We start from the raw sequence: 23,272 nt of genomic DNA on the forward strand, positions 1-23,272 counted from the left end.
AATATGGATTTGAAAAATGAGCAGTGTAGTGGAGCTTTTTAATCAATGTTGTAGAGATTTACACTATGGTCACTCTTAATTTGTGCTCAAATCTCCCAGTTTCTTCAACAATACTCCATAATTTTAAAGTGTAGCTGCCATCTTCCTGTTGCTCGGGCACTTTTTGCACATGTTGCGGACTAAATGCCAAGGTGGTGAGCTTGCCGCTGGGACTCCAGCGAATCCAGTTATCACCGACGGCGGGCCGGGGACCCACAAGTCGGTTAATGCCAGCACCAGAGCTCGGACATGTACTCCACGGATAGGAGTCCAAGAATCAGTAGCCAAATCGCCACTCATAAATTGTGTGTTAAATGCAATTGTTGGCACTGGAATTGAAATGTCAGTTGGATCGCCGCTATTGCCGCTGGATGTTTTTAGATCTTTTTGGATCCACTTGGATCTACTTGGTGCCCAGGGCCATCTCATCTTGGTGGCTGGCCAGTGTGCGGGTGCGTGGCTAATTGCCGCTTTTTGGCCAAATACAGATGCTTTGTGTGGTGCTTTGTGTTGTACACGTTTTCACATCGTTAACAATATGGTGTGTTTGTTTTTTGATTCCCCAAGGGATTATGCCTGGCGGCTTTTTCTTGTAAAAGACCTTGGCACTCAAAGGCCTGGAATTTGCATACGTTTACAAAACCGCAGAGATTAGAGAAAAATGTTGGTAATGATTTGATTGTGGGCATTTGAAATCTACAATCTGTCATTGTCTTTGGAGTTCGTGAAAAATTAGCGAGCCAAATTTACAATATTGTCAAGAGAGCTTAACTTTTAAGTGTTATTAACCGCTTGATTTTACTTTAGCAACTATATAGCTTAACAATTTAAATTATTTTTAGCTTTTGAGTTTGTCCTACATTTTCGGTTGTCTAAAAATGTCATATAATAGCTCATTACTTTATTGTATTTCCTTAGAGAATTTAAGTTTAAACATACAAATCATTAAATTGTTTATTTACGTTAACGTTTATTTGTTATAAAATATATAAGAAATTGTTTTTTCTTTTTTAAATGAATACATTCGTAAACTTATTTGGTCAGATTTATAATTTAATGTGTTTTTATAAATATTCTAAGCGTTGATAAACATTGATTTCCTTTAAATACAGGTTCATTAAGTGCTGTATGGTTTCCACAGAATTTTCCAAGATTTTTCCGAACCACCGATAGTTCCTTGAAATGTGTGAACATTTCGCACAGCGTTTTTTGTATTTTGTGAAAACCGCAAGACAAGTTAATTGCTTCGTTTGTGGCCGGAGTTAACCAGAGGTAACCATGGCCAGCCAACTAATTGGGACAGTAGGCAAATGCACTTTATGGCGAGTGCGCTTTATGGATGACGGGCATGGTTTCCCGTCCCGCCCCAATTATGCAATACCCATACCCATCGTCTTTGGCACGCAATTCAAATCTGGGAGCAGATACCACACGGACCAAACACTAGTAGTTATAATCTAATTAAGCCAGCCGATGAGGCAGATCTTCTGTGTTTCTGCTCCGCCATTCTTCTCACGCCCAAAATGTAAATGAAGTTATCCGGGTGTGTCAGGGGAGTCATTGTGGAGATCGCAGATCGCGGATCGTAGATCGGAGTTCGGAGTTCGGGGATCGGGGCTTGGGGATCTTGGGGCAGGGGTCTCTTAGCATTGGCTAATGCCGACAAGTTTACACGGCTGGCTGCCTGCGACTTGTAGTGTGGAAAATCTGGGCGCTTCTTATATTATTTTTTACTTCTTTGGTGGACATATATATTTTTTTCAACACTCATTCATTCATTCATTGTTCATTCGCGACTTTGTGTTTTGCCGATGGCTGCAACGCTTTCCCGATTTCATCCATAAAAGTCGGCGTTTTATGCTGCAATATGGTGTAGGGCGTAAAGAAATCAAAAAATAAACAATAACCCAAAACGTCTGATTAGTGCGTAATAATCATTTCTTTCTCCGGCGGTCATCCAGATAGACTATAAATATTACGACAAGGTCGCTCGGATGTCGGATGCCATTATGCCCATACATACATAAGAGTATACATATATCAATTGTGCGAGCAACCCGACTCATTATCGGATCTGGCCCGACTTGGCGTGAATGGAAGGCATTAAGTTATTGCATCGCCATCGCAGCGGGCATTATCGCTGATGCATGGACTTAGTGCGATCCACAGTCCATATATTTTGGTCCAAATGACGGTGAAAATCTACATGGGTGCTTAGGCCCGTCATTAAACGCTGACCACGTATTTGCGGCGATTATAGCAAACACTTGTGGCCGCAAAGCCGAAATTAAAAACCAGGAAAAGGCACCGCAAATCATATAACAATGCGAGTCAAAAGTCAGCCAAAACCAAAGATTCCATTTCCCCCATCAGTTCCACAGCATGTAATCCACGGATGGCTGCTCCTTTTCGCTGGAGCAGCTCATTAGCAAACAATTTCGGTGGTCGTGCATGTGCATTGCAAGAAATGCAAATAAATCTGCGATGATCGATTTGATGGCATTTTGTCATTAGATCTCTTGAGCTTCCAGGAGATTTTAACAAATTTCTCAAAATTTTTTTTTTTTATGTATATTAGGCTTGATATATACATATTTATTTTTGTCAAAGTTAGCTTGAGCTAGATTTCTTTCTGTGCTGGAGCCACGCTTCAATGGAGTTGGGCGGCCAATCCCGGACTTTCTGGGATCACGAAATGTGGGGCCTTCACTTGAGTAATTTCCTAAACATTTGCCATACCGTTCGGAACACGTTAATTGTATTCAAATGAATTAGAATGCACTTTTTCGCTTTTAGCTCGGCCGTGTTTTACGATTCATAAATTGTCCACCAGTGGCGTTTATAGTCGGGCTTGCAGGGTTTAAAAGATGGAAATCTCGGATGGCGATAGGCTATCTTAGCTGGAGATTTGATGTCTGCGAGCCAAGTCGGGTATAATCCTAGATCAGATTAATAAGTTGGAACTTGGTCTACGAAAAACTAGGTGAGTACGTTTTGTGTGTTGCCAAACTTAACTTAAAAAGATAGAATGCTATAGTCGAAATCCCCGACTATCAGATACCCGTTACTCAGCTAGTGAAATTTCAACATTTCTGGAATATCGGTAGAATAAACTTTATATGGTCGGAAACGTTTCCTTCTTCCTGTTACTTCAAAATCCGATTAAGATAAGTTGAGTAATGGAGCTTAGAACTTGAGCCATGGAACATTTCTTAATTTTTTCGAATTTCTACATCTAACATCAAAAAAATTACAAAAAAAGGTGGAATGCTATTGTACGGTTTGTGGGCGTTAGAGTAAGCGTGGCAACATTTGCTCTGCGGCTATGTATCTTAATCTCAAAATTCTAGCTTTTGTATTTCCTGAGATTGAGGTTTTCATTCGGATAGACGGAAATGGCCAGTTCGTCTTGGCTATTGATTCTGATCAAGAATATATGTACTTTATATGGTCGGAAAAGCTACCTGTTACATACCTTTCAACGAGTCTAATATACTCTTTTGCTTTACAAGTACGGGTATACAATAATAGCTAAATATCCATTTTTGAACGGTATTTGAGTCTCCTTATTAAGCTTTTGTTTTACGTATACAAAAGTCCTGTAAAAATAATGTACTTAAAATTGACTAGTTCAAAATTTGTACCTGTTCTTCTGCACTCAATCCCATTAAAGTCTATTTAATTCTTATTTATAGCTCGTTACCATAACACATAAGATTTTATTGCACTTCCTATACATCACTCAACAAGAATTGAAGTTTACAAGCTTATAGATTTATCTGTCTTATGGATTTACCTGCAGCAGTCTTAAGATGCCAAGAATACCCCGACCACTGGCACACGTACTCGTACTATGGGCCAACTTCAATTAATTTGTACATCGGTTCCGAGTGACCGAAAATGTTAACCATCCGGAGAAGCATTTGCGGCATTTGCCAGTGAGTTACTACTGCATAACAGTAGTTCGCCGAATGGCACATTAATTGTCACTTGGCGTTGGTAAATTACACATTATTTATTCGCAGCACTACCATCAACATTCACCCAGTCATATGGAGCTGGAGTTCCATTGTGGCCACAAAATGCGGCGATACATTTTCCTTTCGACTTGGCTTGCTATCTTCGCAGGTCATTGCTGGCCACGATTGTGCAATATCATTGTAAAACCACTTTTCATTTCATTAACAATCCGGTGGAAAACCGCTGGCAAAAAACCGTCAAAAGTTGCCAATTAAGATCTTGGTAAATGTTTCCAGTCCGAGTATATCAAAAAGCATAGACTAAATGTTAAGGTTGACTCCGTCTTCGACAGATAAATTGATACACATAAAATTTGGAGCATAAAACTGTCGTATGGATCAGAAAAACTTGCATACTCACCAAATGTGAATTGCTGAATGCAAATGCCAAAATGTGAACTGCCAGCCTCAGCATCATCATCATCGTCATCGCCGCCATGATCATCATTTATTTAAGTGGAGTCGACCAGAAACTGTTGCATTTCTGGTTGTAGCAGCCGGAAAAAATCTACAAAAATACAGCAAAAAGCACTTGAAATTAAAAGAAAAAATAGAAAAAAATAACTGAAGAAACAGCCGTAGCATAGAAACTAATACAATAATAAATAGTAGTTGAAGAAAAGAAGATGTTGCCACTGCAGATCGCATCGTCGCCTGGTGATGTTGCTGCTGCTGCTGCCGCTGCATGCAATGCAACAATTTCACAAGCAACACGCAGACAGGCAAATGACAATGTGAACAAAGTAGCAACAACATAGAGCTGAAGCAGAATTTATAATAAGTAACTACGAGCTGCTTCGATCAAGAGTTGCGCAAAATAGAGAGAAAAACAAAAACTGCTGCTGCCCGCAAATCTTCCACTTAATTATAAACTTATTTATTTGGTTAGCTTTTGCCGCCAAACTGTCCTAATCAATTTGCTAAGGATGAGGAAATGGCAGGCTTGCATCAGTTGGCAATTTCCACGGATTTCCCCAGCGCCAAATTTCACAGCTACCGTGTTAACTTTGACACCACCAACGCAAAGGCCCAAAATCGGAGCCCGATCGTCGGACATAGCCCGGCATTAGCATTATTGCATTAGGTAAGCGGGCTCAATTAACCAGCACGGCAATTGCAATTGCCCAAATTGGCCACCGACTTGACTCCGTCCGTCAGTCGAAGTCAGGAGTTCGCAATAAGTGATGCTGCCAGCAGCGGCTAACTTTAACTCCTAACTGTAGCTGCCCACGCATGCGCTGAAATGTTAATTCCCAATTCCCTGGAAAAACAGAAGGGCACAGTTGGCCAAACTGGTATTTCGACATTTTCGCTTAGAAATGATACTTCATTGATACATCTAACACTATTTTTGGATAAGTTTTATAGATATATGATTAGTATTATGGTGAATAGGCAGGTTTTTCTTGAATTTTACATGACTACTGAATTAAGCCAAAGCTTTATGAAGCAGAAGTTATGTTCCAGCTAACAAAGTGGGCGTATCTAGAAGTAGCCTCTAAATTTAAATTCACTAACAATAAATCATAAAATATATATACACAAATACCAAGTATATTGAGGTATACCACTCCGAAATCATGCAAAAAGTTAATCCTATGCTATGTTAAAAAAAACTGAAATATTTTACAATTCTTAAAATAAATGAAAATTCAAATTTAAACTCGATCATGCCTTTCTTCTCATTTAACCATTATTTCAAGTTCTTACATACATTTTTACCAAGAACACATTTTCTACCCACTGTGCCCAGGCAATTGCAAATGTCAAACGAAAGACTTAAGCAGCGAACTTGCTGCAAGGGGTGGAGTTTTGTTTTCAGCTAGCTGGTGTGAGTACTCGTACTGGGCTTGGGCATATTAAATATGCATTGCTAATGCAAATGAAAATGGAAACGCAAATGGAGGAGTCTCGCATCCGAATAGAAAACGCTTGTTAAAAGTAATGCGCCCAATTTGCACAGACACAGACGCAGACAGAAAGGTTTAAAGACAAAAGAGAGACAAGACCAAAACAAAAGTGCCCTTTAGCCTCGACCAGCCCAAATAGCCATGGCCGGCAGCCAGATATGTATGTAGTATATCCATGTCCCTCTCCCTGAATCAAGTCAGTGTTTTCCCGTCTCCACTTCGGCGAGGGCGGACGGCCAATTTAGTGTCACGTTAGCATTTTCGGGGCGCTTCCAGGCGGCAGGCAAATGCCCGGCCGTACCATTAGCCTTAACTTAACTAGCGGTTAGCCACCGACAGGGCCGTCAACGTTCAATTGGCCCCCTGGAAGCGAAGGTTCACGGAGAAAAAACTGTGCCTTTTTTGGGTGGGTTTTTAATTAAAATTCTGCTGCCCAACATAAATGTAAGCTATTATTTTGATTCAGTTGAAATAACCTTGACAAAGGGCAGAGCTGAAAGATATTAATTTTAATATTTGGCATTTTCGGCATTGCATTCAAACCTTTTCTATGACAGTGTTGTCTATTTTTAATTTTTTTGCTGTTTTAAGCTTTAACCCAGAAATAATAGGCATTTAAAAATCAGATGGCGAACAGAAAATAACGTTTTTCGGCAAAAATAGATGTGTTAAAGTACTTTTTTAAAAGGTCGGTCAGACTTGTAAGCTTTAAAATCTGCAATAATACTTTATTATCACTTTATTATTATTCACTTTAAATTTAATGTTTAAGTAAAAGAGTAAAACTTTAAAGGGTTCAGAGTTAAACCAAACGTTAAAAAAAACGCCTTCTTGTATTAAAATAATGAAATTAGATCTGAAATATATTTAAATTAAATGTCAACAGTAATTTTATTTAAAATAGATTCTAAAATTTGAACGAAATATGTAAATGTGTTTATTAAAGTGAAGTTAGGACCTCTCATTATTAGGTCTTAATGAATACCTTTTCCCCTCTGTAGAGGCGGTACATTTGGAGAATCGAGGCAAAGAGGCGATCGCAGACAGACCTTTCTCTTTGTGTTGGTGCCTGGCTGGCACGACGAGCCGCAAAGGTCGTCTTTGGATATAGCCATTGTGGCTTTAGCTTGAGCTCGGAACTCGGGGATCGAAGCTCGGCACTCGGCCGAGACTCGTCTGTTTTGGCCACCGGATTTATAAATACAAGTGTTGGCCGCACAACTCTTAAGATTCGTTGGCTGAACGTGCAGCAGCGCGCGCGATCTACTAAATCCGATCCCCAAAACCGATCCAAAACGGAGCATTTGCTCCTGGCGAAAAAACTAACAAAAACACAAAAACTAAAAATAAGAAGTTGAAAACCAAAGACAGGAAAGCAGTCGACGGTAAAGCAATCAGTTCATCTTTCATATCCAATCTGTAGCGTTACGAATTTCGCGCCAAAAACAATCCAAGGATTACGGGATACGAATTGCCACTCAGACTTCGATTCAGTTTCGCTTTCGCAATTCGCAGTTCGCGAATTCGGTTTCAGATTGTGTCGAATCTTCAGTTGCATAACTAGCAGTAATAATCGCATCGTGTTGTGTGCTTCTTTTGGTTCAGTTTGTTGCAGCCGGCAATGCTCGATGCAGATGCAGCAGATGCGACCATCGTAGTCCCAAACGCCTGACAAGGAAAACGAAAACGAAAACGACTGGGGAATAATAATATATATAACCCAAGTGACTGTGAAAGTAGCGAACGGCCAGGCACAGATTCAGATATTCAATTACTAGTCTGCTGGTGCAGTGACGCCACACAATGAGGATCCAGATCTTGCTCCTGACACTCTTGCTGGGTGAGTAGACATCGCGGTCTGCGTGGAATATGCGAAGATTTGATTTCGTAAGGTTTGGGTTCCCTAATAAATTTTCCAAATATTTTTTTAACTGAGAATTGCTTGTACAATTTTCATTTTATGCTACAAAAGTTTTCATATTTATATGAAAACTCGGGTATTAAAATTTCCTTCTGTGATCAACTAATTTGGATTACAACTCAAAGTGAAAACATTTCCTCTAAAAATTATAAAAATAAATGGAAGTAGCTATATAAGACTTCTTAAAACCTAAAGGCTTATTTATAAATATATTTACTAGCTTGCTATTTCACAGATCCATGTTATAATATTAAAAGAATTTAATTCATTGCATTCATTAATAAATTACGTAAATTCGTTAATCTTGGCTTGATACAATTTGTAAAATAAATCCAAGCCTTTACAAGAAAAGTTAGAGAGAGAAATACAAATACATTGAATTCAAAACTTTCAAGAATAACAATACAAAATATTTAAAGGCAATCATTATTTTTGAAATAAAAAATAAGTTTAATTTAACAACTTTAACCTTTATGTGCATCAGAATAAGTGCAGTTTCCCACAAATATAAATTTTTAAGTGGCACCTAAAAACACCTACACCTGTCTTCCCACACAGGCCTCGTCTGCGCCCAGGCCGTGGATGCGGAGGCCAAGAGCAGCCAAGCCAAGCCGGCGGAAGACAGCAAGAGCTCCGCCTCCACGCCGCTGGAATCGGAGGCGACCAAGGACAAGCGACAGGTGAGCTCCAAGGAGACGCCTCTGTACCCCAACCACCGCAGCTCGGCGGCAGCACCAGCCGCCGGCGATGATCCCGAGGATGGTCAGGAGACCATCTACGGCGCCAAGCCGAATCAGTTCATCATCCGCCCCATTGCACCGCACCAGCACCAGCAGCACGAGTCCCACCAGGAGCCCCAGTTGAGGAACTTTGCGGCGGCCAATTCACGACCCCATGCCGCCCAACTTCTCGAGCAAAGTCAGGAGGTGAGTTGAGAATTAGCCCACTTTATACATCAAAGTGGTTTTATCTATTTTCAGTGTAAGACTGCATTGATGGTGATACATTTATTTATGTTGTAAATCCACAAATGTGCTCTAATTCTTGCTCAGGATAAGCCAGCGAATAATTTCGAAGTAAAATAGCAACATTTAAAGATCATCATTGATAAGTTTAAAGCTTCCACAACTTTTGAACTATCTGCAGCTACTTCAGGACTTGTTTTCAGAGGTGACCCATTAAACCCCAGCCGAATCCCTGGGTGTTCAATAGGGAGTGGGTGATCTACTGATCGACTGGCCAACTGACGGATTGCCTTTGCCATGAGGAATTGTTTGTTTTGCGCCAATCGGGGGGCGTTCCATCGACATCGCGGCTCTTGTCTGGCGTTTTGACTTGGCCCCGCGGCCATCAGAGGTCGGACATTGGACATCGGACGACCTGGGCGATCGTGACTTGGCATCGGCGGCAGGCACACGATTCTTTGCAAAATGCCGGATGTAAACATCTCGGCGTCCAAGCGATCAACATAAAAGGCAGAAAGCCAAATCAGGCCCGATCCCACTTCAAATCCCAGACGGATTTTGTCAAATTTTCCCTTTCGCCGAGGCCAAGAAACCTTGACCAATATCTCGGCTTATATTCGGAACAAATTGCAATAGATGTAGACAAAGGCGATTGCAATTAGCCAAAGACAATGTTTATGTTGCAAAATGTATAGAAATTAAAAGCGCCGGCAAAAGTTGTAATAATAATAATAATGATATTTTTATTATAAATGCAATTGGCAACAACTAAGTCACGACATGACGACGACGGCGACGGCGACAGCGACAGCACAAATGCATAATTGCAAAATTATTATTTGTCTTATTACGCGTCAACACAACAATTTCCACCTCCTGCCTTCCAACTCGAGTTTCCACCCATCCGATTCGCTTGGCAATGGCTTCTTCAGTTCTCCTCCGCCGGGTCTCCAGTGGGTCTTGTAATAGTGCAAGACATCGGAGCCCGTGGAAAAACAATGGCGCTTGTCGTGGGAAGAAAGTTGACATAATGCCATAATCACCCCACTTTTGGTCTGTCAGCTTTGTGTCGCTTCATGGCGCCTTGACTCGCCGGCGGCTTTGTTTGCCACAATAATGTGGATAGTCGATGGCACACTGTGCAACAGGTTTCCAGAAGTATTCGGGGGCTTTCTATGTGTTTATGGAATCTTACACTGCTTAAAAAACATATTTACAAAAGAGAAGTTTGAAAGTTAAGGAATTTTTAACTGTATCACTATAGCCACATCACAAGAAGATATCTTCGATTCGATTCATTTTTAACTTTTGATTGTATATATCATATTTTTTTACCTGATATTTTTACAAGGCCCACACAACCGATTCCACACCTAGTGGCACAGTGTTGTGTTTGTTGTTGCTGTTGCAACATCGAAGAGTCCAAGTCTTTGTGGTTGTTGTGTTTGGTGTTGGCGTTGCCGAAGTTTGCCACAAGTGTTATATAAACTCATTTTTAGATGCCACGCCATTCTCACAGCGTTTGATGCTCTGAAGCACCTGCAACCAGTTGTTGCCGCTGCGGTTTTTGCTCGGTTTTTCGTTTTAAGTAATGGTGATGGTGTTGGTCATGCGGCTCCACTTTAAACGGCTGCTGACATTGGCCGCCGGCTGAATGCTGACAGTTCACACACCCACCATAATTATGCGCCCACTCACTTTTTCCCTTCCCATCTGTATCCGTATCTCGAAGGTGCAGCACTACGTGTATCTGCAAGATATCATGCGCCATCATCAGACCAAGGCCCTGTTGGCCGCAGGTCAAGGCAAGGGTGCGGCTGCCAGTGCGCCCAAGAAGTCATCCACTCCGGTGGCCGAGGAGGAGCAGGAGCAGGAACAGGAGGCGGAGCAGCGATACGCGGTGTCCATTCAGCCGCAGCCGCCGCAACAGCTCCACCAACCTCGTCCACGTCAGTACCAGGGAGTGGGTCCCTATCAACTGCCATTGCCGCTGCCCGCTCCACAGCATCGGTTGGTGAATCCCCAGCAACAGCAGCAGCAAAATCAGCAGGTGGGTCATCTAAATACGACGCAATATCCCTTCTATACTAATCAATGCCAATTCCCAAAAGCCTTACCAAGTTATTCCCGAAGAGCAGTTCCTGAAGATCCTGGAGGAAGAGCTGCAGGCCAGAGCCTATCATGAGCAACTTCGCCAGCAGCAGCAACATCATCAACAGCAACAGCAGCAGCAACAGCAACAGCAGCAACAGCAACCCAAAGCTCTGCCCATCCACAGTACGGCTGCCACCCACAAAGTGTTGCAACAAGCGGATCCCTCGCTAGGTCTAGGTGGCTATCGGGAGCGCTTTGTGGCCGAGCAGGAGCTGGTGACACCCACTTACTCGCATCTCCGCGGAGGTCCCAAATATCTGCCCTTGCCTCAGGCGCAGCAAGTCCAAGAGGATGATGAGCCACAACAGCAACAGCAGCAGCGTGTTCAGCTCCACAAGCCAATACCACATCCCGGCCAGCAACTCATCCATGGACTGCCACCTCAGATTGCCTACTACCAGCCACAGATTAGCTACAAAACCCTGCCCAACCATCCACTGGCGAAATCCTCTCTGGAAAGTGAGATTGAGAAATTGCTGGCAGCCAATAAGCCAGGACAATCCTTGGCCTACGTGGACAGCAGCAATGAGCAGGTGGCGACAAGGCAGCCCGCTCCCCAGCACCCACCACCACCCACCTCGCATCCCGCTTTGAGGCAACCCAAGGCATACCTGGCCAGCACACCCAACTCCCTGCTGGATGCCAATAACCAGCCGTTCGTTCCATCGCTCTTCAAGTTCAGCAACTATCAGCAACCGACGCCAATTTATCCCACACCGGAATCCAAGCGATTGGGACCCGTCGTCTATCCCACACAGCAGGCCAATCAGCCGCAGCCCTCGCAGTATTACTACCAGGAAGCTACGCCCACTGGGGCCCCCAAGCCGAGTCCCATTCCCAAGCAGTACCATCGATCTAAGCACTACAAGCTGGCGTCACCCACTAAAGCATTGCTTTATGCTGATTACGAACGTCAGGGATCGCCTTCTCCACCGCCGCCATCCAACTTCTATCCCAGTCCACCGGATCCGCTAAAGCATTCCCAGAGAAATCTGGCCGTCACACCCACTGCTCTGCCGCTCCACGCTGAGTATCCCTCACCGTCTCCCTCGCAGTCCAGTATCTATGTGTCCCAGGGAACTGGAATTGCCACACCGTCCCGGCCCACGGCCACTACAGCTCCTATTCAGAAGCTACGGACTCTGGATGAAGTGAAGCAATTGAACCTGCCGCCTCCCAATGGCAAGCCCCTGACCCAGGCCGAGTTCCAAGCTCTGGTGGATGCCGGATATCCGGTGAAGGCAGTGCCCGTGCCAGTTCCCGTGCCGTATGAGCAGTACGTCAAGGATCATCCGGAGTACCGCAATCATCCTCCTGTAGACTACGCTCACATCATGCGCCTGGCCACGCGGCAATTGGCTGCCCATCAGCAACACAGATCGCTGGCCGCTCCCTCGGAGCCGTCGGTCAAGATCCTTTCCACTCCGTCCGCCGGAGAGCTGCATCAGCAAACGGCCACTGGCATCGGCGGCGGTAGTATCACATATCTACAACCCATCGAGGGTCAGTCCCATCCCCATGCCCTGGCCCATGTCCATGCGTTGCAGAAGAGGAGGCCGCGTGATGAGCAAGATACCGCCGTGGCGGGCAGCGAGCATAAGGCGGCAGCTCCGGAGGCGAAGTCTGCGAAGGCGAAGGTGCAGTGAACCCATGTCCTGTTTTAGTTAAAATGTCCTTGTCTAGTTTGTAAGTATTGTAAAAATGTTTCAGCACTTCCTTATGTTAAATTATAAACCGACAAATAAACGTATAAATACAACTAACAAATGGTAACCCTTTTAAGAAAAGAATTTAAGGTATTTTACCTTTATTTTGTCACCTAACCCCCAAGCATTGCATTTTGCCCCCCCGATAGAACCTTCACTTAGTTCAGGTTCATGGGCGGAAGGCTGTTGCTGTTGCTACTGTCCGCCGAGCTGAGAGTGTCCGGAGTGGCTGTTTCGCGGGCCTGCAGGCGGGATATCTGCGGGTCACGCTTGTCCTTGTCCTTTCGCTCGCGATCCTTATCCTTGTCCTTGTCCTTGCTGTGCTTATGCTTGTGTTTGTGCTTATGCTTTTTCTTCTCCTTCTTCTTTTTCTTCTTGAGCCCACCGTCGCCAGACTTCAGCTTGCCCTCCTCGTGGCTACTCTCACATCTGGTGGTGTCGCCCACGTCAAGCATTACCGAAGAGTTATCATCCTCGGCGTATATTTCGGTCTTAAGGCGCTTGGTGGCCTGATGGGAATCAGGTACTTCATCATCTGCCGGCAGGACATTCACTTTGGTCTCACTGTCGTAGGCCTGAACGTTAACTGGTTCATCTAGCACGGTGATCTCCTCGCTGCGCTCCAGCTTGATTATCTCATCGCCCACTTCAAAAGCTTCTGTGGCCGTCCGCTTGATGGTGACCATGGCCGGCTTTTGCCGCTCCTGGGGCTCATTATCCAAACTATCCGATTGCGTTGGCATATGTGGCTTTGAATCACTGGTCTTCTTGAAGCTACCGGTTATGCTGCCTACGCTGCCATTATTGTCCTTCATCAAATCCTTGTAGAAGCTTTGGTTCTCACCAGCCTGCAAGCAATTTGGACGCTTGGTTCCGTATAGTGCGTAGTACAGATCGACAATATCGCAGCGAAGTTTGGTATCGTAGGCCAATCGGTTAATACTGAACCACAGACGATCCACGAGATTGGGTTTATCCAGGCGGCTGCGAGATTCGCGGGTGAAAGGCGGACTGTCGATCAGCAGTTGGGCCAGGGCATGGCGAGCAGCCGGATCGGGATCAGTTTCCAGTAACGTAATCAAATGCTCCAAGTCTTCGCTTCGCCCATCCACCTTCACGAAGTCCACCAGGCACTCCATGGCAGCAATGCGGAGGTCCAGATATATTCCATACTCCGCATAGCTGCGATAAATGTGCGGCAGTGAGGGAAGGTGACCGAACTTTTGTAGCTTCCGGATGACCTTCAGGCAGGACACGGACACCATGTACTTGTACGACGGCAGGTGCTTCTCCATGTTCAGCAGCCGTGTAACCTCATCCAGCACCAACCTGCGGATAAGAATTATATAAACTTAGTATAAGCAACTCATTTCCGGTTAACAACTTTACTTTGCATCCGTGGAAAGACTGTCAGTAGTGATTTGTGTGCCATGGATGGCAACGGAGACCACAGGTGTCAGGGTTTCGCCTAGAGCTTCTACTAAAGCCGCTCTGTAGTATGCATCCGTGTAATGGTTACGCGAATTCTCGTTGTACTTAAAGAGATCAAAAAGAAAACGCATCACTTCCGGCGGGCAAATACCATGAGATGTGCGCAGACCTGAAAAAGAATGCAATAGTTTTTAATATAAATCACCCGGTTAAACGCAAACAACTGACCTGCCATGGCCACGGGAATAGCCTTCTGCAGGAAGTACAGCTGGAAGTTGGAGAAGTTATTCAGTTTGATAATGTGCGGAGCACTAAATGAGCCAAAAAACTTCCTAAATATGTTTAGCATGGCGGGTGGTCCGCTCCAGGAGGCCACCATCTGGTTGGCCACTTTGGTCAAGCTGTGGGCTGCTTCGCAGCGCACCTTATAGAAGCAACGTTCGCTTTCTATGGTGTCGGTTAACGCAAGCCTTGTGGCATTCGTTGGGTACTTCTGCAGAGCTTGAATCGCCTGAAATTGGGCAGTTACATCACGTTCATGCCGAAGCTGATACTGCCACTGGAAGTCGGGCTGCTCGATTATAAGGTCACGCAGCAGAATCATTTCCGGATCGAGGCGGATCCACAGCACAGGTGAGTCGCTAAGTAAAGTAAAGATGTTAACAAACCTGGTTAATCATATATTTCATTAAAAACTTACTCCATGGCTGATAAATCCATATCCACTTCCTCACCGGTGCACAAAGGGATTTTCTTCTTTTTGTTACGCCTGCTCTTCGAGTGGCAAGTGATATCGGACTTTACCAGGGTGCTCTCAATCTGCAATGTGTGCTTAAAAGTTCCATCCAACTCTTGCAGCTGCACCATCAATGGACCGTTGTACTTCCTAATTCCCCGCTGATTAACAAAGTCCTGTCGGATCTCCAGCTCAATGGTGTTTCTTTTGCGATTGAACACAGATGTGAGCGAAAACTTGGCGTGACCCCCAGTGCGCACCCACTGATCCATGAAAACAGACATATCTTTTCCAGTTACCGTAAAGATAGCCTTGATAAAGATGTTGGTCGAGATGAGCAGCTGAGACCAAAGTCCTGCGCCGATTTTCGTCGTAGCCGCACTGGAAGCCAATGCCAATTGCTTATTGAACACTTGAATCAGCAGCTCCTGGCCGATGCGGTTCTCCAGCATCCGGATTACGAAGTGCGCCTTCCTTCGCATCGCCTCCACGTACTTCGGTGACACGGTGTGTAAACTCTTAATGGGAAAATAGTGGACAATCTCCTGCTGCTTGCTGGCAGCAGCCGATGGGTTTGTGCCCGAAACAGGTAACGGAGCTGGTGGCTGACTGCAATCGAGAATAATTCCGCCATACTGCTCCTCGTAGCGAACGACACGCGCCAGTTCAGATTGCACCCAAGCGCGGTACTCGTTGTTGCCGAAGCACTTCCTGGAATACAGTCCACACAGGTACTCCGCAATGCCCTTGGCTAGCCAGGTGTCCGACCAATGGTGCGATGTGATAAAGCAGCCAAAGAATTGCTCAGCCACAGCCCGCGACATAAAGGTTCGAGATATATAGGTCTGATCGATGATAGCTATGGAGTGCAGTAGGTTCACCGAAGCAATGCTCATTGTGGCATAGGCACTTATGTCCGTGTCCAATTCGTCCACAAACACTTGTTTGTAGCAACTGAATGGGTAGCGCGTAGATAAGGTCTCCTCGTAGAACTCAAAGGCCTCGTGCAGGTAGCGAACCGTATTTTTTAGCAGCGGCAACAATCCGGGCAGGCAAAAGTGGGTCACTTCATGCATATGCGGATCCACGTAGATCTCAAACTGACCCACCGCCAGAGCAATATTTGGTGCACATACTGGAGTGCTAACCGAATAATGAAAGGTTTTCTTTCGCAGATCTGGAGTCATAATGACTTCCAGAAGTTCTCCACACGAGACGGCGGTCATATTTTTGTCCACGGTGAACTCAAGCCGCCAGGTGCAGGGATCGGCGAAACTGTCCACGCAAGGAAACCACAATCGCGTGGAGTTCTCATAGCAATTTGTGAACATATGCGAGCTGTTCATTTGGGTCTCCTCGTCGGTGGAAGCCGGTGGTATGACAAAATGTACTCCGCATTTGGGATTCTCTAACGAGAATTCGATGCGAATGCGCAGGCCCTGACCCTCCTGGATCATGGAGTAGCCCTCGGGCGGCACCTGGATGAGCAGTTCGCCGTTGTTCACATCCGGATCGGTGAACTGAGCGGCGGACAGATGATGCTTGGAGTAGACCTCCAGCACGCGGCTCTTGGGTTCCTTGTAGCAGATGTTCTGGAAGGGATCGAAGTACGTGAAATCCGCCTGGCACACATCATTCAAAACGACGCTGTAGATCCTCAGCTGCTTGGCGTTCAGCCGTATCAGGCGCAGATTCTCGCTGTTCGGCACAATGGTCAGCTCGACCACCCCCTAAAAGGAGGAGCTGTTAGGTTTCTTACATACATAAGTGGGCATAAGTTATATCCTTACGATAATGCTCCTCCGCTCGAAACTGATGCCCGTGAGGCTCACAACCTGATGCGCCGTGCTGTTGAGAAGGGAAAACTGATTATTTTTGGATTCCTAGCAGGGTGTGGGGAAGACTTATAATTTAAACGGACGCAGCGGCACCTCGGGCACCTCAGGTAGCGTTTCCATCGCTCAAATGCCGGTTCTTCGCCAGAATTTGTCAACCAATTTGCGTTTGTTATCAAAAAAAAAAACACGGCACTGTTTAACTTCTTCTTCTTCTTTTGAGAATGCCGACAGGGCTAAAAAAAATACTAAAGCCATTTCGACAACTCTGTATTAGGGATGTCGTGATATTAAAAAAATATCGTATCGATGTTATTTTTTTTTTTATCAAAAATGATGATAATATTTAAAATATCATAAAAAAAAATATATTGGGCAAAAACAATATCACGAAATAAATGTAAAATTTTCAGAAAAAATATCGATATATTGTTATTTTGATATATTATCAACAATTATTAAAAGCGGCAATAACTATGTGTTCCAACAGTAAGTTAAACATTCTGCAGGCTTTACTTAAGACAATTTTTACTACTCACTTTAAAGACCTCACTATTTCACTCACTAATATAATTACGACAAAATAATAGATTATTATTTAATTACTTACAGCTCGAGATTAATTTAGTAGCACTTTGTATACGAATAAACATAAAAATATATATTCCTTTTAGTGTAGGGTAATCAATTTCTTAACAAGAATTATATATTGTATTTTAAATATGTATGTATGTAGGTATGTATGCATGAGTGTATGTATGTATGTATATATGTAGTATGTATGTATGTAATAGTGTATGTGTTACTTGCACAAAGTAGTAAAATTGTCTTAAATAAAGCCTGAAGAATGTTTAACTTACTGTCTGAACACAGAGTTATTGCCGCTTTTAATATATGTTTAGGGAACATATTTTCTTGTAGCCCTATAATTCCCAACTAGTTCTAGCGAGAACTGTAAGGCATGTCTTCTACTTTAGGGTCAAAAAATATTGCAAGTAATCTATCTTACCGGTCGAGCAGTGAGTGTATGTGTATGTGTAGTGTATGTATGTATGTATGTATGTATGTATGTATGTATGTATGTATGTATGTATGTATGTATGTATGTATGTATGTATGTATGTATGTATGTATGTATGTATGTATGTATGTATGTATGTATGTATGTATGTATGTATGTATGTATGTATGTATGTATGTATGTATGTATATGCATGTATATGTATATATATATATATATATATATATGTGTGTGTGTGTCAGTCATTCGGCTTTGTGCGTCACAGACTACACATTTTATAGCGGACGCCAACCGCTCTGAAAGCACTGAGCTACCCGGAGTGATCAGGTACCTTATGGTAATTTTAACATGATCACTTTTACCAGGTATCGCTTTGGAAATCAGAGTGACCGAAGGGAATTCGATATTTGGTCAAAAACAATATCACGATATAAATATAAAATTTTCAGAAAAAAATATCGATATATTGATATATTATCAACAACTCTGAATGGTAGTGCAGCCCTGATTGCCTTGTTTAACCCATATGTCGCGTTATGCCCCTAATATTGACCCTTACTCAATTGCTTACTTTCGGAAGCAAATATAGACTACCTAAATTCTAGTTTTCTTCAAATATTTCCAAGATAAGGTAACAACTCTTTTTTAGGAGGGTAAATTTATAAAAAAAAACAAAATTTCTTTGTATTGAGTCTGGTTATTGAAACAAATATAATATATCTATAACTCTTTTTAAGCTAACAAATTAATAAGAATGCTATAAGTATTTCATTCAGCCTTTTACTTTTAGGTTTGCAGTTTTATATACAAAAATGTATACAGCACGCATAAGGGTTAAAGATTATGAATCATTTACCGAGAAAGTTAAATTTGGATATTTCTCCCATTTAAAGCGTACAATTCCCAGCGAGTCAGCAGTTTGACCACGGCAGCGAGTTAATCAACATCTGGATATCATTCAGTTCCGTAGTTTTAGCCGATTTACAACGCCATTAGTTCGTAGACTTAGAAGAAAACCAGTGCGTGGAACAGGAAAAGCACATCGAAAAACCAGTGAAAATGTACGGCATTGATAATTACCCCAAGAATTATCATGCCAGTGGCATTGGCCTTGTCAATTTGGCGGCCTTGGGCTACAGCAAGAATGAAGTCAGCGGCGGGAACGAAGGAGCAGCCCCCAAGCCCACGGCGGGTCTCTACCCCTCGTTGCCCTATCCATCATCCGAATCCGTGGGCGGGATGCCATATGTGGTGAAGCAAACGACTCATGCCCAGAATGCCTCGTACGCGGGACCCGCAATGGGCATGGGTATGGGAATGCCCGTGCCAGGAGCTCCCTCAGCGCCCGCACCATATCCAAGTGCTACGCCATACCCGGGAGCAGGACTTTATCCCAGTTTGCCATCAGCCAACGTATCATCTCTGCCGTACCCCAATGCGCCAATGGCACCCTATCCAACCGGTATGCCCTATCCAACTGGCATGCCGCAGCCCAATCTTCCCTATCCGGCTGCACCGCTTGCACCATACCCATCTGCCATGCCCGGTTTGCCCAGTATGCCAATGCCGTACGCTCCCATGCCAACTAGTCCCGCTCCGCAGCACAGTGCTGGATTCCCAGCACTGCCATATCCCTCGGCTCCGCCACCGGCCAGTGCTCCAACCCAGGAGGAGGAACCTTCCGTCGGCGTGGCCGAGCTAAGCTTCACCAGCGTGAAGGTGCCCGAGAACCAGAACATGTTTTGGATGGGTCGCAAGGCAACTAGTACCCGGCAGAACAGCCAGAGCAAAGGCGATTTCCAATCACTGCGCGCCGACTGCGTGGCCAATGGAACCATGTTCGAGGATCCCGATTTTCCGGCCACCAACGCTTCGCTGATGTACTCACGGCGACCGGATCGCTATTACGAGTGGCTGCGTCCTGGTGACATCGTCGATGATCCGCAGTTCTTCGTGGAGGGCTATTCACGGTTCGATGTGCAACAAGGAGAACTTGGCGATTGGTAAGTCAAAACACATTCCCACATAAATTAACAAAATCTCAGAAATGATGCAATCGTTCACAGCTGGCTGCTGGCTGCAGCTGCCAATCTGACGCAGGATTCGACGCTCTTCTTCAGGGTGATTCCGCCGGATCAGGACTTCCAGGAGAACTACGCTGGAATCTTCCACTTCAAGTTCTGGCAGTACGGCAAGTGGGTCGAAGTGGTCATTGACGACCGACTGCCCACCTATAATGGCGAGCTAATCTACATGCACTCTACGGAGAAGAATGAGTTTTGGAGCGCCCTGCTGGAGAAGGCTTACGCAAAGCTCCATGGATCTTATGAGGCGCTCAAGGGTAAGAAGTGAAATATTATCAGCGGAAGCGTATAAGCATTGTGGTATTCCGAAATTTATTTTAAGTTTTTAAAAATTCACTATGCTTATCATAGGTTCCTAGAAAAAAGAACTGATGTGGCACATATTGCGGTTAGAACTTTGTTGAATCTGAAATTTAAATACTTTCATTCCATAGGCGGCACCACGTGCGAGGCCATGGAGGACTTCACTGGCGGCGTCACCGAGTGGTATGACATCAAGGAGGCTCCCCCAAATCTATTCAGCATCATGATGAAGGCCGCCGAGCGTGGCTCGATGATGGGCTGCTCCTTGGAGCCGGATCCACATGTTCTGGAAGCGGAGACGCCACAAGGATTGATCCGCGGTCATGCCTACTCCATTACCAAAGTATGCCTAATGGACATCTCGACGCCGAATCGTCAGGGAAAGTTGCCCATGATACGTATGCGTAATCCATGGGGCAACGATGCCGAGTGGAGCGGTCCGTGGAGTGACAGCTCGCCTGAGTGGAGATTCATCCCAGAGCACACGAAGGAAGAGATTGGCCTGAATTTCGATAGGGACGGCGAGTTCTGGATGTCCTTCCAGGACTTCCTCAATCACTTTGATCGCGTGGAGATATGTAACTTATCGCCCGACTCGCTGACTGAGGATCAGCAGCACAGCTCCCGTCGCAAGTGGGAAATGTCCATGTTCGAGGGTGAGTGGACATCGGGCGTAACAGCCGGAGGTTGCAGAAACTTCCTGGAGACCTTCTGGCACAACCCGCAGTATATCATATCGCTGGAGGATCCCGACGACGAGGATGATGATGGCAAGTGCACGGCTATTGTGGCCCTAATGCAGAAGAACCGACGTAGCAAGCGCAACGTGGGCATCGACTGCCTGACCATCGGATTTGCTATTTATCACCTCACAGACCGTGACATGCAAGTGAAACCCCAAGGGCTGAACTTCTTTAAGTACCGAGCTTCGGTGGCCCGTTCACCACATTTTATCAACACGCGCGAGGTCTGCGCTAGGTTTAAGTTGCCACCTGGCCACTATCTGATTGTCCCATCAACCTTCGATCCGAATGAGGAGGGCGAGTTCATTATTCGCGTCTTCTCGGAATCGAGGAACAACATGGAGGAGAACGACGATGAGGTTGGCTTTGGCGAGACCGACGACCGCATTGCTCCGTCTCTGCCGCCACCAACTCCAAAGGAGGAGGATGATCCGCAGCGCATTGCACTGCGTCGCCTGTTCGACAGCGTGGCTGGCAGCGATGAGGAAGTGGACTGGCAGGAGCTGAAGCGCATCCTGGACCATTCTATGCGCGATGTTATGGTGGGCACTGATGGCTTCTCTAAGGATGCCGTGCGTTCGATGGTGGCCATGCTGGACAAGGATCGCTCCGGTCGCCTTGGTTTCGAGGAGTTCGAAGCTCTGCTTACCGATATTGCCAAGTGGCGGGCGGTCTTCAGACTATATGACCCCCGTCGCACTGGCAGTATTGATGGATTCCATCTGCGCGGAGCGCTCAATTCAGCTGGTTACCATCTGAACAACCGGCTCCTGAATGCCCTGGCCCATCGCTACGGATCGCGAGAGGGACAAATACCATTCGACGACTTCTTGATGTGTGCCATCAAGGTGAGGACATTCATCGAGATGTTCCGTGAACGGGACACGGATAACTCGGACACGGCCTTCTTCAACTTGGACGACTGGCTGGAGCGAACAATTTACTCTTAAATTACTTGCAATTGCTACTAATCTAATCCTAAGTGCCACGTATACTTAATCTACCTGTGCATTATATTATTCATGCATTCAAAAGATCAAAGCAAAACACACACATATCCATGACGATGCGGCCCGGCGATGAAAAGAGATACACTCACTAAGCCAACAAGAGCATCTTATCTATATGATCAAATCCGGAAATACAAATCATGTGGCGAAATTGGAGTGGCCTTGGAATGGCGAGGTTGCTATGCACGATAAACAGTATAAAACCCGCATACACAATTTGTACAATGAAAGCTATAGATGAAACCTATAGACTGAGCAACTGGATGACTAAGAGCAATCATCAATAAAAAAATGCGCTCCATGCACCTCAAGAGCCGGAAACTTACTAGTACAAAGTGAACAGTGCATTATTACCTTACCCTGCCTTTCGCTACGAGACACCCGGAAAGCCATTAGAACGCATTAACAATATTTATTAGATATACAGAATGAATAAGCATGTATTTTTGTAACGTCGTTAGCTCTGAGCAGCCCATCACATATTTGCCCAGGTGCTACAAATAAGTCCAGCCAAACTTAGTTACCCGAAAAAGACGTTGTCATTGTTATCAGGAAGCAACGCGAAAGGAACAAGCCAATCCATTCACTCATCGAATAATTATTAGCTTAAGCAGAATATGAAAATAGCAGTCTATTCATAATATGTACTCCCGTATAATGTTTATTTAGTTTTCTGATCAGCAATCTCAAAACATACCCTGAGCACCCTCTACGTCGAAATAAGTGTTGAACTAACTAAAATTAACCAATTGGGCTTGGAGGGTCCTTGTTAAAAGCTTTTATACTGTACTATAATTTTTGTGAACAATTTAACTAATCAAAATTACTCCTTTATGCAATTGTTACTATTAATAATTTGTTGTGCGCATTTTTTATGTATATAAATAAAAGGCAGTGATGATGCAGTCTACTTGACGACTATGACCACATCGGCACCGTTCGGGACTCCGGCATCGATCATTATTTGCTTCATGTCGTCTATTTGCAGGTTGTTATCGGAGGCCAAGTTGCTTAGAACCTCCAGAAAGTCCTCGTACTCCAATCTCCATTTCCTAGAGCCAGTACATGTTTGATGAAGAGTGATTATGTATGGGATTAATATGATTCGAGCAGTTGTACGCACTTGTATCGCATGTAAATAAGACCAGTTTGAGTTCGAGTTATGGGATTGGGCATGAGCTTAGCCTGCTCCAGCCAGGCGTCCAGTTGCGATAGGAGTATGGAGTCGAAGACCTCGTTCTCGATGTCGGTGGGTATAACCTGCCATTTAGTGATTCATTGATGAAAATCTAATGCAATCAACTGTCTCATCGTACCTGGAAATTGGCATACACCATGAACAGGGTGTCCAACGTGTGCTTCTTTGGTTTATCCTCATCATCGGCCATGGTGTGT

General features: G+C 44.7%; 4 protein-coding genes across 7 annotated transcripts; 2 read left to right on the forward strand and 2 right to left on the reverse strand.

The window, feature by feature from the left end:
- The first annotated feature begins 7,158 nt into the window (after positions 1–7,158).
- LOC6546014 (ataxin-2 homolog) lies at positions 7,159–12,764 on the forward strand. Of its 2 annotated transcripts, none has more exons than XM_001972207.3 (5): positions 7,159–7,353; positions 7,574–7,808; positions 8,448–8,815; positions 10,587–10,904; positions 10,966–12,764. In XM_001972207.3, exons 2-5 carry the CDS (start codon positions 7,772–7,774, stop codon positions 12,652–12,654), a joined length of 2,412 nt encoding a protein of 803 aa, XP_001972243.2. In that variant the 5' UTR covers positions 7,159–7,353; positions 7,574–7,771; the 3' UTR covers positions 12,655–12,764. The 2 variants fall into 2 exon arrangements, with proteins under 2 accessions (XP_001972243.2, XP_026832561.1); XM_026976760.1 differs by having other exon boundaries at positions 10,593–10,904.
- On the reverse strand, positions 12,690–16,970 carry LOC6546015 (transcription initiation factor TFIID subunit 2). Its single transcript, XM_001972208.3, has 6 exons — positions 16,790–16,970; positions 16,672–16,726; positions 14,846–16,611; positions 14,374–14,786; positions 14,104–14,314; positions 12,690–14,043 (listed from the first exon to the last, which is right to left on the reverse strand). The coding sequence occupies exons 1-6, from the start codon at positions 16,837–16,839 to the stop codon at positions 12,873–12,875; spliced, it is 3,666 nt and encodes a 1,221-aa protein (XP_001972244.2). The 5' UTR covers positions 16,840–16,970; the 3' UTR covers positions 12,690–12,872.
- A 1,238-nt stretch (positions 16,971–18,208) lies between these two features.
- Positions 18,209–22,787, forward strand: LOC6546079 (calpain-B). Of its 3 annotated transcripts, none has more exons than XM_026977838.1 (4): positions 18,209–18,368; positions 18,631–19,740; positions 19,804–20,078; positions 20,256–22,787. In XM_026977838.1, the coding sequence occupies exons 2-4, from the start codon at positions 18,797–18,799 to the stop codon at positions 21,815–21,817; spliced, it is 2,781 nt and encodes a 926-aa protein (XP_026833639.1). In that variant the 5' UTR covers positions 18,209–18,368; positions 18,631–18,796; the 3' UTR covers positions 21,818–22,787. The 3 variants fall into 3 exon arrangements, with proteins under 3 accessions (XP_026833639.1, XP_026833638.1, XP_026833637.1); XM_026977837.1 differs by having other exon boundaries at positions 18,210–18,368; positions 18,514–19,740; XM_026977836.1 differs by having other exon boundaries at positions 18,211–18,368; positions 18,528–19,740.
- Positions 22,525–23,269, reverse strand: LOC6546080. The gene is made up of 3 exons (XM_001972210.3): positions 23,194–23,269; positions 23,001–23,137; positions 22,525–22,929 (listed from the first exon to the last, which is right to left on the reverse strand). Exons 1-3 carry the CDS (start codon positions 23,263–23,265, stop codon positions 22,785–22,787), a joined length of 354 nt encoding a protein of 117 aa, XP_001972246.1. The 5' UTR covers positions 23,266–23,269; the 3' UTR covers positions 22,525–22,784.
- Between the last annotated feature and the right edge of the window lie 3 nt (positions 23,270–23,272).

The sequence above is a fragment of the Drosophila erecta genome, unplaced genomic scaffold (assembly GCF_003286155.1).
Source record: "Drosophila erecta strain 14021-0224.00,06,07 unplaced genomic scaffold, DereRS2 tig00000021-arrow-pilon, whole genome shotgun sequence".
NCBI lineage: Eukaryota > Metazoa > Arthropoda > Insecta > Diptera > Drosophilidae > Drosophila > Drosophila erecta.

Coding starts and splice junctions, on each gene's coding strand:
- LOC6546079 (XM_026977838.1), top strand. CDS start 18,797: ATGTACGGCATTGATAATTACCCCAAGAATTATCATGCCAGTGGCATT. Junction 19,741..19,803: donor CAAGGAGAACTTGGCGATTG/GTAAGTCAAAAC, acceptor AATCGTTCACAG/CTGGCTGCTGGCTGCAGCTG. Junction 20,079..20,255: donor ATCTTATGAGGCGCTCAAGG/GTAAGAAGTGAA, acceptor TTCATTCCATAG/GCGGCACCACGTGCGAGGCC.
- LOC6546080 (XM_001972210.3), bottom strand. CDS start 23,265: ATGGCCGATGATGAGGATAAACCAAAGAAGCACACGTTGGACACCCTG. Junction 23,138..23,193: donor TGGTGTATGCCAATTTCCAG/GTACGATGAGAC, acceptor ACTAAATGGCAG/GTTATACCCACCGACATCGA. Junction 22,930..23,000: donor CTTATTTACATGCGATACAA/GTGCGTACAACT, acceptor TACTGGCTCTAG/GAAATGGAGATTGGAGTACG.
- LOC6546014 (XM_001972207.3), top strand. CDS start 7,772: ATGAGGATCCAGATCTTGCTCCTGACACTCTTGCTGG. Junction 7,809..8,447: donor GCTCCTGACACTCTTGCTGG/GTGAGTAGACAT, acceptor CTTCCCACACAG/GCCTCGTCTGCGCCCAGGCC. Junction 10,905..10,965: donor AGCAGCAGCAAAATCAGCAG/GTGGGTCATCTA, acceptor AATTCCCAAAAG/CCTTACCAAGTTATTCCCGA.
- LOC6546015 (XM_001972208.3), bottom strand. CDS start 16,839: ATGGAAACGCTACCTGAGGTGCCCGAGGTGCCGCTGCGTCCGTTTAAA. Junction 14,315..14,373: donor TATTCCCGTGGCCATGGCAG/GTCAGTTGTTTG, acceptor ATTCTTTTTCAG/GTCTGCGCACATCTCATGGT. Junction 14,044..14,103: donor AGTCTTTCCACGGATGCAAA/GTAAAGTTGTTA, acceptor TCTTATCCGCAG/GTTGGTGCTGGATGAGGTTA.